Source organism: Esox lucius, chromosome 14, assembly GCF_011004845.1.
Source record: "Esox lucius isolate fEsoLuc1 chromosome 14, fEsoLuc1.pri, whole genome shotgun sequence".
In the NCBI taxonomy this organism is placed as follows: domain Eukaryota; kingdom Metazoa; phylum Chordata; class Actinopteri; order Esociformes; family Esocidae; genus Esox; species Esox lucius.
Genome location: NC_047582.1, coordinates 33,672,508 through 33,686,138, shown reverse-complemented (window position 1 = coordinate 33,686,138; position 13,631 = coordinate 33,672,508). Strand labels below are relative to the sequence as shown.

Genomic DNA, 13,631 nt, shown 5'->3' with positions numbered 1-13,631 from the left:
AGTTAGAGGGGGTCAGAGAGACAGACAGGGAGACAGACAGGAAGTTAGAGGGGGTCAGAGATCGATAATTGAAGCAACATGTGTTTGACAAAGACACTTGTGGCAGACAACTGCATCAAATGATGACAAATATACAGTCTGTAACGCTTAACTGTCAGCCTGAAGGAGCACACTAATGGTGAAGGTGTGTTCTGTGTTGGTGAGTTAAGTGGAGGTTGTGGTGTTTTAAGTGGAGGTGTGCTGATGTCTTGTCTCCACTCAAGACATAAACACAAAACACACCAACACATCAATCAGGGCCGGCTCTAGCCTTTTGGGGACCTTAAGCACAATTTGATTTGGGGCCCCCTCCCAATGGCGGTCAGAGGCTCCCTAATGGTCGGGCTCCCTCTGTTGAGTCGCTGTGGCCCAATGTGACTGCTTATGGTGCTTATGCCTAGAAATTGGTCCTGACATTAATACAGAACATAGCAATACAGAACACAGAACACCTACACAGAATACAGAACACATATACAGCTCAACACACCACCTAATAATTAGTTGTGACTGTTGTGCCAGCTCTTTGGGGATATAATTTGGCAACTTTATGGTTACCACTTAGATGCACTAAGCCAGGGGTTCCCAAACTTTTTTGGCCGATGACCCCATTTCAATATCTAAAAATTCTCGTGACCTCAACCATGTGAAGGAAAATTATATAATAGTTATTTTTTTATTTGAGGCTATGAGAGTAAATTGTAAAACATTCTCCCTCGACCCCATTTTCATATCAGGTGACCTCACATTGGGTTGTGACCCCTAGTTCGGGAACCTCTGCTCTAAGCACTAGGATATGCTGCAGGTCCAAAGTTCGTCATAAAGTGACCCAGTCTAAAACCCTTTATTCAGTGACCCAGAATAAACCCTTTAAAAAGATATCTAGAATAAAACCCTTTATGCAGTGACCCAGAATAAAACCCTTTAAACAGTGACACAGAATAAAACCCTTTAAACAGTGATCCAGAATAAAACCCTTTAAACAGTGACCCAGAATAAAACCCTTTAAACAGAGACCCAGAATAAACCCTTTAAACAGAGACCCAGAATAAACCCTTTAAACAGTGATCCAGAATAAAACCCTTTAAACAGAGACCCAGAATAAAACCCTTTAAACAGTGACCCAGAATAAACCCTTTAAACAGAGACCCAGCATTAAACTCTTTACAGAGAGACCCAGCATAATACCCTTTATACAGAAACCCAGAATAAAACCCCTTTATATTGAGATCCTGCATAAAACCACCTTATACAGAGACCCAGCCTATAAAGAGACCGAGCATAAAACCCCAAAGTGGAAACAATAAGATGTTGAATCACACCTCACTAGGAAAAAGTCCCTAAAGATTGTTTTAAGACAGAGAGAGAAAAAGATAGAGACAGATAGAGGGAGAGGAGAGAGAGAATATCAATCAGAAAAAGAGAGAGAGGAGACAAAGATAAGAGATACGAGAGGGAGAAGAGTTTAAAGAGAAGAGATACGAGAGGGAGACTTTAAAGAGAAGACAGTTTTCAGTTTCCTGGCTCTCTGTGTCACTCTGACTTCAACCCTGTGAACGTCCTCAAGCAGTTTGACACCCAACGTAAATCTGTTTGATTGCCCTCATTTGGACCCCGCGTGTTTTTGCATTTGTTGTATCAGCGTCCCGTACAGTCGTCCAGATTTCTACCTATATTCTGACTTCCAGCCCACTGAACAAGCCTGCAGTGGCTCAGCACATGGCATAATGCAAGGACGCCATGCGTGTCCCAAATGGGAGCATATTCCATTCATTGTGCACTACAGTTGACCAGTGCTGTTTGGGTGCTGGACAAAGATGTTTCCCTACTTAGGGAACAGGATGGTGTTCTGGCCCACTGAACCTGGAACGCAGACTCACCGTCATGCCTGGATATTTTATTCCGGGCTCTTTAATGTGTCAGGTCCATTGTAGATATAGACAAATCTCCAGGACAGTTGTGTCGACATTTCATGGGAGTTATTTAAAGGTTTTGCTGTGACATTTATGGTAGGAAATGTGGTGCAGGCCACGGATATCCCCCTGAAATACTGGCCCATTGTCGCCAGCAGCACCTGGAAGCTGATGCAGAGTTTAGTTCATTCATGCTGAATCTTTAACTCACATTTGAACAGAAAGCTAACTCAGAGGTGACTCACAGTTTACTCACAAATTTCAGACTAGACCCTTTTCTGTATTTATTTCCTATCGGAAAAGGCCAACACTTGGCCTAGTCAACTCAGTCGCTGTGGGCAGATATACACAATATATTACATTTGTGTTTCAGAGAAGAATTAAAATAGATAGATCTGACTGAAGAAGTCCTCTTCAGCATACCCTGATACCCAGAGTGTGAAAGCCAGAGAGGATTTAACCTTTTTGTATTTGTGGTGAGGGTTAGCATTCAGTCCTGTCAATGTGACTGTGCACACACACATATTCCTATTGTTAGTTTAATTTGTGTCGTACAGTCAATTTAGTCCAGAAGCTACAGACTGTATTAACACACAGGCCCTCCTTCTTTCTGATGAAATTCAGGCCTAGTAGACAAGACAGCTGTGTGGAAATTCACTGGAAAGTTTTTGGCAAGTACAGAAGTAAAACTGTCGGGAGTTGGTAGATGACAGGTGTGATGGGTTTGAACACTTGGAAAGCTGGCATTAGTCCCGGTCAGAAACATCAAATCCTGGCTGGGTTTTCCGGGCACAGACAAAACCCTGAGATCCCCTGTCTTGTTTATTAAGATACATTTGTAGTATAAAATCACTTGAAAATCATTATTAGTTTATTTAAATGTATCATAGTGACTGTAAATTCATATTATGCACATATTACACAACCGGGCCAAAAAGGGAGGTCGAAAAAACAGGAAACCAGGCAAGCCTAGTTCAGCCGGCCCGCAATAAAAACTGAGGATTGTGGTTGCCCTCCCTGGAGGCTGTCTTTAACCACTACACCACAGAGCTATACATCTGCCGCGAGAGGGAACTGCATTTCTACATTAGATAATTTTGTCTTGCATTAACGTCACACCGAGTTTGAAAATGTCACTAGACACCAGTAAGCATTGTGTTAAGCTGAGTAACGTTTCTTATTAAGTTTACCTCCACCACAAATAGCATCTATGAACTGTATGGCTTTTGGCACTGGCCATTTTAACAGCTGATTAGCCATTTGTGAATGGCATTGATACAATAACTATCAATTTCAGGGGAAAAGACGAGAGAATCGCGTTGCCAGCAAAGAGTTTGTAGAATGCGTTATGACTGAGACAGAGTTGAACTCAGAACCTTTTGTTCTGTTGTCTGTGTCTCTAACCACTACGCTATTTAACAAGGGGTAGTCAGTCAGTCATTCAATCAGTCAGTTTTTGTATTAGGTAGAATATTTGACCTATTTAGAAGGTAATTTCCAGAGTTGCTGTGGATTTTTAATACATATTTTTGCTGACTTGTCATGGGATGCATTTTGCTGACTTACAAACTTTGACTCTTAATTTTCTAGTAACATACTCCAAGCAGTATGTTACAATCACTAGAGGCAGCGCTTAGTTTGCATTACAGGAGGACTTTCCATTGGAACCCTCCAGGGGTCCTGAGGTGTGTGGGACTCTGGATCCCTCCCAGTGACAAGGAAGACCATGTTCCCAGCTTTGTGCGTGTCATATGAGGGGTGCTTCTTCAACAGTTCAACTATTGTTTCCTTTGTTAGTACCTTGGATATCAAGCAGTACTCATTTAATTGATAGTGTTGGATACTGTTCACTTTGGGGGAGGGGGATTTTAATATCTGTTTATTTTGGTTAACCACAAATATATACAAAAATCTTTACAGCAGTATACAATTGAATTGCTATGACACTTCAATAAGCTGTGGTGCTGATAATTGTCTTGATAAGCGAAGTTGGATAATTAGTTGAATAGAACCACTTCCAGGAAATTGGTGTCACATGATCTCAGAGAAAGCCCTCTGTGAAAATCTATTGCATTGAGTCTTGTTTGGATTTTGCACAAAGGCGTATCAAAGACGCAGACAAGACGTGGCAAGTGTTCCCCATGAGGTCTCATGAGACCCAAACGTAGCTGATTGGATGAATGGAAAACAAAGCAGCTCATCTTCCTGAGAACACCGTTCCCACAGAAAGACATGCCGGTGGCAGCATCAGGCCTTTTGGGAGGCGGTTCAAACCCTTCTTATTTACAAGTCAGACTGACTCCATCCACTATTCCAATAGCACTGTAACCTGTTCTCTGGCTAACAGATTTTTTAATTGCCAAGCTGCTAATCTGATGAATACCACTGCTGTGTGTGTGTGTGTGTGTTACTCTCTGTTGATGTGATGCTGATACATTTAGAGGGTGCTGTGCCTTACCACAGAGGGGGGAAAGGCAGGTGACAGCCCTGTGCTTTGTGGGTGGTTGGGGTCCAGGTCAAATATAACGGGGGGAAAAGCAGCTTGTCTTCAGACGCCCACCATGCAACACTTGTGACTACAAGCATTTTAAGGTTACAAGCATTTTAAGGTTACAAGCATTTTAAGGTTACAAGCATTGACTGTGACTATACTAATTTGTTTAATTTGCATAATTAACATTAATATTCCTTAAACAGTATAAGTTTAACCACAAAAGCTTGAGAGACTAAATTTGTTTTTCACGTTTATACCAACTTTACATTCCTAAACACGTATTAACTAGGACTACATTTGTTAGCCAAATGTGCCAAATTAGATCAAGCTAGAGTGACCAAACTGTCTTTTTTCTAGTTTAGGCGCTCCTTACATCAAACTTCTAAACCTTTTTAATGTAAAACAAGCATGCGAGCATACCAGATTTACTTCTGTAAATGTCTTTTCTAGTATTAACCGTCAATTTGTATAATAGTGAACTTCTAGTCACTGCTGTGAACAGATTCACAAAGAGTACATTTCAAACGACAACTTATCTCACTTATCAATGATTATCAAAGTTCTTCAAACAAGACATTCTCAGAACCATATTCAGAAGTCAGGTTTCTACAAAACTGTGTGGTAAATGTCCAGTAATAAATACACAAGATCAGAAACTAATCTCACTAAAGTATGTTGAGATTTCATCAATAATCTTAATTTATGCTCTCACTGTGATGAAAAAGAAACATTTATTACTTTTCATATTGCATTGTTTAAGATCAAACCTAATTTCAAATATACTGTATATTTCCAGACTCACTAAACAGACTAAAGAGTTTTGTGGGACTATGTTCCAATAAGTTATCTTACTAAAATACTTGTGCATGGATAAATTAATAAATTAATAAATGTCTGATATGGAAATGTTTAAAATGATTGCATCCTTCTGAGACCAGGTTGCAACGATGCCCAGGTTTCCAGCATATTTCCTTCTGATTTCGGGAATATTCCAGACAGAATTCTTTCAAACAAACATACCAAAAATGTTTTGAAAGTGACCAGAATTTTGCAACCCTAATGAAATGTATGCATTTCACACAAACGCACAACCGCCCCCATTTCAAAGAGCATCCTCATCACTGACAATCTCTTACAGTGTACAGTTGCTTCACCTTCATTGGGAAATATGAGACAGGCTAGGAGGGTGCTGCATTTGAATTGAATGAAAGGTGGACTCACAGCCAGTGGAGATCCCCAATCACCACATGAGTATCACGCAGCACTACTACAATAGGAATGGGGGCGGTGGGGGTCTTTCCTGTTAAAGGCTATAGCCGAGAATGAAAATACTCTATCTTTTGATACAGACAGAACAGAAGTGAGAAAGACAAAGGACAGGAGGAAGATAGGAACGGTATCAGGTCTTCTCTGGGGGTGGGGGTTATGAAGTTTGTCTGGTGGGGTGTGGGGGTGGGGGGACGGGGCACCGTCTGTGTACACTGTAAAACAGTGCAAAGTGGCAGGTGCTTTTCTACAGTCATTTGGGCCTGTTTCCCCAAAAAAATATTGTTTCGTGTTCTTTGTCACAATATCATTTTTGTTCCAAAGGGTGGCTGGAGGTGGCAAAGAAAATCCGTCCTGACAAGGTTTAGACCTTTGTCTGAAATTGGCACTGGTGTCTTACAAAAACCGTTTCATCATTGCAACTTTATATTGCTAGCTTATATATAAAACGTATGCCTTTTCAAAACCCAACAGAAAGCCTGAAGTTGAGAAATCCAATTTGGGTATTTGAGTCTTTCCTAACAAAGCCTTGTCAAGTGGGTCTGAGTCAGGCCCACTGCTCTTTCAGCAAAAACAATCTCCAGTAACGTTCCTGTCAAATAAAGCATAAGGCCAGAAAATAAGAAATCTTTAACAAATAAAAACTTCCCTCCATGTTTACGGTCATGGCGAGTGAGTTCAGGGGTAGCAGTCTGACTGCCTTTTTAGTGGTTTAAAAGCCTTTTGTTCTCAGGTGACAGAGATCCTCCATCACATCCTCAGACATCCCCTCGGTAGATGCTGTCAAGGGCAGGGAGCTGTCCGCACCCACATCTGCAGTCTTGTGTATCGAGATGGGAACCCCATATGGAAGTCAGAGAGGGAAACTTTGTATGGGCAAGTGGACTGACATTCACAGAGCCTGGTTCCTCTCTATGGTTCTTCTTAAGTTTCAACCCTTTTAGGGAGTTTTTCCTAGCCACTCTGCATCAACCCTGTTGTTGCTTGCTCTTTGGGGTTTCAGGCTGGGTATCTTGTTAAAGCATTTTGTGACAACTGCTGATGTAAAAAAGGGCTTTATCAGAATAAATTTGATTGATTGATTCAGAGTTAAGGCCTCATTCCATCTTGCTGGATAAACTGACCACACCACTTCTATGCTTGATTATGGCAATTTGCTTTATTTACACACATCAGCACATAAACCTCTGGATGCTCGATAGAACCGATGAAACCTCACAGATCGTTGTCTTTTATACCTTTCAGTTGGCTGACTTACTGGGACTTCCTGTCAGCCCAGAAACCGGTTAAAGTTTGTATAGAAGGCTGTACTTCAGAAACTGCCATATCATCTTACCTAAAAAAAAAAAAAGCCCACTCTCTTATCAAGCACACTCTCAAGACTGGCTTGCCCCAGAGGAACCACAAGCTTTACTCTGCAGTATAACCGCCCCCCCACACACACACACTCAAGGAATGTCTTGCAGAGGAACCTTAAGCTAGATGTTCTAGTGGCCATAAGGCACTTCAAATGTTTAATAAATTAGTTTTTCAGTGGTCAATGTGATTGCTTTTCTTACTGTGTGTTTATTTGATATCTTTATATCTCAATGTTTTATTAATGCTGTAACACAGAGCTCGACTGTCAAAGAGACCCTGGTCTCAGCTTGAATTCCCTGTGAATAAATGTCAGTGTCAAGTCCAGCATCTAAAGGCTTAGACCAAACAAATGTCTTAGTAGTGCGGCGGTAGGTAATTTTTAATGGAACATTGTGCTGATGCACAGTGGCTAGGAAAAATTCCTTAAAAGGGGCCAAAATTTAGGAAGAAACCTAGAGTGGAACCAGGCTCTGAGGGGTGGCCATTTGGCTGTGTATATTTTAAGAGTACACTTGCCCTTTAGAAGCCAAATGGGCAGGGTCATCGAGGTATACAGGGCAATGACAGCTGGCTCCCTGAAAGTGGCCATCATCACTGGAACAGGCACGGAGATGTGTCGTGTGCCGAGGATCTCTTCAAAATTACCATAAAAAAAATCAGCCACTAAACCTCAAACAATTATTTTCATGGGAAAGGCGAAAAGCACACTTTATAACTCTACAGTAGTCTAGGATACCTCAGACTAAATGAGGATGAGGAAGTAATACAGTTCAGCCAGTATAATTTAGAACACTGATGTGGGACAAGGGGAAAGTCACGTATGCCAAGTAAGGCAATTCCTGTTCTTCAACACAATCAGTCGGGTCTACAAGGAACAAGGTAAAAGAGCGTAGTGTATGTTCTGGCACAGTTTTCATTATATATGAGGAAAAGAAAAGAGGACAGTAAAAAGAAATCCCTCCAGCTATAAAGTGATTTGATTCCTTTAACTGAGCCATTTCCTTCTTCTATGTTTGTTCAAATTTCTTGCTGAAAATGATTAACGTCACTACGTATCTCTCGCAGGAACAAAGATGAGAAAAGAGGGGGGGTCATGACAACAGTCTCTCTGAATAGTAGTAAAAAATACCTGATGAAAATACCTGTTGAATGACAGAGTTTCTTTGCTAGCGGAAATACCTGTTGAATGACAGAGTTACTTTGCTAGTGGAAATACCTGATGAATGACTGTGTTACTACGCCTAATATGTGCATCATTTTCTTCCCTCTAGCTAACTAACTAATTGTCATTGGCAAAGAATTTAGAAATGACAAAGAGTGGAATGTTATATTTTTGTAATCTTAGTAATATTCACATGATGTGTTAGTTAAGTATCAAATGAATTAACCACCAAGATATGAACCTGAAAAATGGCCAACACATACAGGAAATGCAGCTTCTTTTTTTTTTTTTTGCTTAATTTACTTAATTGACCTCATTCAGCCAATGCAATGGAAGTGGGCATTATCCTCATTAATGCAAATTATTTCAAAGTCACACATCATTAATTTCTAAACTCCCCAACCCCAATGATAATTCCACCCTTTAGTTAACTATAATTAAGATAAAATGTGATTGAAAATGTGTCCTCCCCCTATATGAAACTTTATGAAAAGGTGAGTTTTCAGATGTGATCTGAGGATTGGCTGAGACTGCTCTCTTAGCCTCCAAGGAGGGTTGGTTCCAGGACAGACAAGAGTTTTAACTGCATTGGACAAATTCATGATAATGGTTACTAAGGCTAAAAACTACAGAGTATTGTAAAGATAAATGGGTAGAGATAGATGGATAACCCCAAATGATATTATTTAGCTTTCTTGGGATAAGAAAAATAGATTGCTATGGCAACCATCAAATTTACCCCGGATGTGGTTAAACATGTTGTACTACTTCTTCCGGGTGACCATCATTTCGTTTCAAGTGAGATTGTTTGTAAAATAGTTGGGACTAGCTAGCTTTGAAGCTAAATACATTTCAGCAAACATGTCCCGAGGCTCAAGTGCCGGTTTCGATCGTCACATCACTATCTTCTCTCCAGAGGGTAGACTCTATCAAGTTGGTTAGTAACGTTATGGTCTATTTTCACACTACGACCGGCTGGCAAGCTACATTCTCATTTAATTTTAATCGCATAAACACACAGTTGCCGGCTAGCTAGCTAAATGCTCAGTCATTGTTCATAGCTTAGTTAGCAAGCACGTAATATCGTGTATAGTTACTAACTATAACTTGTTTCCCAGGAAACGTGCAGTAAAGCTATTTCCCAATTAAAACAAATAATTATAAACGTAACTTATTTTCGCAAGTTAGTCTGACCTAGTAATGGTCTAGCTGTCTAGATACAAGTTGTCCCAGCTAGCTAGCTACTATATATCCGCGTAATAACCAGAATGCTAGGCTAACACCCGGCACATTGTCATTGACACTTCAAAAACACAATTAATTTAGCTAGATAGCAGTGGTCAACTAATCACCATTATGTTAGAGATCTATTTAAAATATATACTGCTTCTTACTTTCCCTTTAGTTAAAACTGACTAGTCCATGTGGCTAACGAGAAAAGTTAGCAACCTGGATAGCTATGTTGCGCGCAAGCTAGTCTCGCGAGGTTAGACGAAGTCGCACACACGACTTGCCTGTTTCAAAAGATATCGGATCCTCTCATATTAAACGACCTCTTTGTTGTTGGAAGGAGCCAATGCTGCACACCCTGTCAAATATGGCACAGACAGGGGAGTCGCACTACAACATTCTTCACTTGTTTGGTTTTCAGCACGCTATCTCGCAAAATGTGATGCAGGTGATGTGATTGCAGTATACTGTTAACGTTGCTATAATTTGCTGTGGCTCATACGTCAACTGCATTGCATGGGTTGTGCAGATTGATCTCTGACCCGCTCGCATTAAACGCATTTAGGCCCGAACGTAGGTAACTTTGTTCCGTAGAAACTTCAAAAACGTGCATTTGACGGCTACATTCAAGCCAAAATCGAGTGTAAACACTACACGATGCATTTTTCGACCTACATTTCTATAAGCCAGCGTAGCAAAAACATATCAAGTAAAAAAAAAAACATAATTATTAAAATATGGAATTTCACAAAGCAACTATCGTCATGACTATCGTCATCGTCTTCTCTGTGAACAGGTTCTGAAACCATTGTCATGGTGATAGACATCTGAAAGTATCTCGTTATTACTTGACATGGTCGGGCTGCTATTGAAGTGCGTTTGATTTGTTTCGGTGCAACAGATGGTGCAGTGATTCGGTTATTAAATCGAATGCCCTCAATAAGTAACCCTGTTTTGCGTGTGGTTTCCGACAGAATATGCTTTCAAGGCCATCAACCAGGGCGGCCTCACGTCAGTCGCGGTCCGAGGTAAAGACTGTGCAGTAGTTGTCACACAGAAAAAAGTACCGGTAAGTTAAGATGAACAGCTCTGGCCTCTATTTTTTGGGGGGGGGGGGGGGGGGGGGGTTTCTCAGGAGACTAGTGAAAGACCAAACCTAAAAACAACAATTGTGTGTGTATAAGTATATATTTTGAAATTGGGCCATCTCATTTTGTCTCAACTAGGACAAGTTGCTGGATGCCTCCACAGTCACTCATCTGTTCAGGATTACTGAAAACATTGGCTGTGTGATGTCAGGGATGACAGGTAGGTGCCGGACAGAGAACAACGCCTGCGGATTACCAGCTCAGGATGCAATCATGCCCAAAGCCAACTGTCGCTAACAACTGCACTTGTATTTTAACTTACAATTAAACTTTTACTTTGCATCCTACTGTTTGTATAGCATTTAAGCCATGGCTGACCGACAAAGTTCTGGACAGCTAACAGACAGAAACTGTGTCCGTCAGCCCTGGTTCGGGCCTAACCCATCGCTGTCTCCTAATGCTTTTCGTTTTTGTCCCTACAGCGGACAGCAAGTCCCAGGTGCAGAGAGCGCGCTACGAGGCAGCAAACTGGAAATACAAGTATGGTTATGAGATCCCAGTGGACATGCTGTGTAAGAGGATGGCCGACATCTCTCAGGTGTACACACAGAACGCCGAGATGAGGCCCCTGGGATGCTGTGAGTCTCTACTGTCACAGAATTTATCTGCTTCAATAGTGACCTTTGGAGTTCTACATACCACGCAACCGAAGACAAAATGTCTATGTTGTTGCCAGTGTTGCAGTTGTCACTCAGAAAAAGTGATATATTACATTTTACTCATTGCTCAGAGTAACTATTGGCAAAAGATGCTAGCTAGGTGTACATAATGAGGTGGCTGGTACTAGTCACATTGTACTACATGTGTGATGTTGGTATGCGTGTGTTTGTTATAGGTATGTACATTGTCGGTGTCTGCATATAGTCAATACTAAGGGATAGCGTTATGGCTTGGGGGTAGAAGCTGTACAGGTGCTGTTGCTTACATACTTGAGGCCCTAGCAGTATTGTAGAGAATACTTCCTCCGACTGATGTCACCTCCCTGCTCCTCAGGCATGATAGTGATCGGCGTGGACGAGGAGTGTGGCCCCCAGGTCTTTAAGTGCGACCCTGCAGGATACTACTGTGGCTTCAAGGCCACTGCGGCCGGGGTCAAACAGACGGAGGCCACAAGCTTCCTGGAGAAGAAGGTCAAAAAGAAACAGGACTGGACCTTTAAAGAAACGGTTGAGGTAGAAACCCCCTTTGTCCCGTGACTTCACAGGCAGTACAACGTTCAAGGGATATTTCCTGCTTTTAGTGCTGAAGCATCATCCGGGGTTGTTGTTTGGGTTAGAGGTCAAATTTTTTTTAAGCTTTATTTGTCTCTCAAGTTGCACGCATGAGTCACGTTCTGCGGGAGTAAGTCTCAGATATGTTGCACAAACTTTGACGGGAAAAAACATCAGGTTGTTGCTTCAGCACAAAGTGGGAAATAAAGTTTGACGTGCTAAAACGTCTCACCATGGAGGACATTTTACGTTACCCTCACCCCTCCTCTCTCTTCAGACTGCCATCACCTGTCTGTCAACAGTCCTGTCCATTGACTTCAAGCCCTCAGAGCTGGAGATAGGTGTTATCACAACAGAGGACCCCAAGTTCAGGTATAGAACGACTACTCCGAACGCTCTGTTAGGATTTTTAGTCCCTGTTTAAAATGGAGGAAGAGTAGCTGGTGTTTAGAGCAGGCATCAGAGGTATATACAGCTCGGCTAGCTGAGACCACTGCACCTTTTTCTTTCATTTCCAAAAAAGTCGAAAAGGAAGGTTTTGAGTGAGGAACAGAAGGGTTAAAATTCAGAGACCACTGCAAATTGAACGCTTCTGTTCTTCACTCAAAACTTTCCTTTTCAACTTTTCTGGAAAGGAAAAGAAAAGGTGCAGTGGTCAAATTTTTCGGAGATGTATTAGGAATGATTTGTTTTGTCTTCTAGTCAGGAACATTTTTAAAGGCAGATTATTTTTATTTTCAAACGTTAGGCTAATATGCAATGGACAACAGATGCATTTTAATGCACATTATCTAATTAGAAATGCGCATTAAGATTTTTTCTTTTGTCTATCAGAGTTGATAGGCTATTAAAACGCATTTGTCTATTAAATAATAATGTTGCAAAATTGCATAAAGGTGCATGGAAAAACATTTTCCAATATCTTTCAGCATATTATCTGCGCTTATCACTTTCCACAAGGCTGTCAAACGCTCTTCTCCCCCTGGGATATCCTAATTGATGGAAACTGACATAATTCATATGGGATTTGTTGAGACATTTCTATCATTGGCGTGACACTCCCTTATTCAGATTGGAAACATATGATTTTGGAATCAAAATATTGTGCGAAAGATCGTTGCCCTAAAAAATAAATGCGATCTTGCTCAAATAATCGCGACCAGGCAGTTATGTAATAATTGCAGCAACCCTAGTTTGTCATATTTGGCTTAACATGAACATATTTACTGTATGTCAATCTGCATAGGAGTGTCCTCTAAATGACTACAATGTGAGGTGTAGCTGCAAGTGGGCTGTCTTGCTTTGGTCAGTTCCACCAACGTGCCACCAGAATACTTCTGATGCCATTTTGACAACTAAGCCTCTTTAGGAGTTTGAGTCTGTGTTCTTTTCTGTTTGCAGAATTCTGTCAGAGTCTGAGGTGGACACCCACCTAGTTTCCTTAGCAGAGAGAGACTGAGCCTGTACGTCGACAGAATGGCCGGAGAGACACTCCAGGCCCAGTCAGAGAATTATGGGATTTGTAGTAGCCCTGTCGAATAGTGTTACCCTTGTTTGCTGTATATTTACTCTGTTTCATTAAACATGTTTTGACTAAAATAGTCTGTTTTGATTTATTATATTTTGAGTTGATCTCGCAAGGCCTGAACAGGTTTTCACTCAAGCACTCCAAGGACTTTTTTAATTAGATTCCATCCAGTTATGGAGTTTTAAACCTGTTCCAATGTAGTAGAACATTTAATTTTCATAATATCAAATACTATACCAAAGCTGAGTGTGTGACTAGGTTTGACTGAATCCTTGCTCCAG

General features: G+C 41.1%; 1 protein-coding gene across 2 annotated transcripts; it reads left to right on the top strand.

The window, feature by feature from the left end:
* The first annotated feature begins 9,001 nt into the window (after nucleotides 1-9,001).
* LOC105015311 (proteasome subunit alpha type-6) lies at nucleotides 9,002-13,421 on the top strand. 2 transcript variants are annotated; one of them, XM_010878379.5, is made up of 7 exons: nucleotides 9,002-9,170; nucleotides 10,438-10,532; nucleotides 10,690-10,771; nucleotides 11,034-11,189; nucleotides 11,605-11,783; nucleotides 12,100-12,194; nucleotides 13,224-13,421. In XM_010878379.5, exons 1-7 carry the CDS (start codon nucleotides 9,095-9,097, stop codon nucleotides 13,279-13,281), a joined length of 741 nt encoding a protein of 246 aa, XP_010876681.2. In that variant the 5' UTR covers nucleotides 9,002-9,094; the 3' UTR covers nucleotides 13,282-13,421. The 2 variants fall into 2 exon arrangements, with proteins under 2 accessions (XP_010876681.2, XP_019908680.2); XM_020053121.3 differs by lacking the exon at nucleotides 9,002-9,170 and adding an exon at nucleotides 9,801-9,911.
* The last annotated feature ends 210 nt before the right edge of the window (nucleotides 13,422-13,631 follow it).

What these genes read in the sequence shown, in the direction of transcription:
- LOC105015311 (XM_010878379.5), top strand. Translation starts at nt 9,095, where the DNA reads ATGTCCCGAGGCTCAAGTGCCGGTTTCGATCGTCACATCACTATCTTC. An exon ending in GGGTAGACTCTATCAAGTTG is followed by an intron (nt 9,171 to 10,437) that starts GTTAGTAACGTT and finishes GGTTTCCGACAG; the next exon opens with AATATGCTTTCAAGGCCATC. An exon ending in TCACACAGAAAAAAGTACCG is followed by an intron (nt 10,533 to 10,689) that starts GTAAGTTAAGAT and finishes TGTCTCAACTAG; the next exon opens with GACAAGTTGCTGGATGCCTC.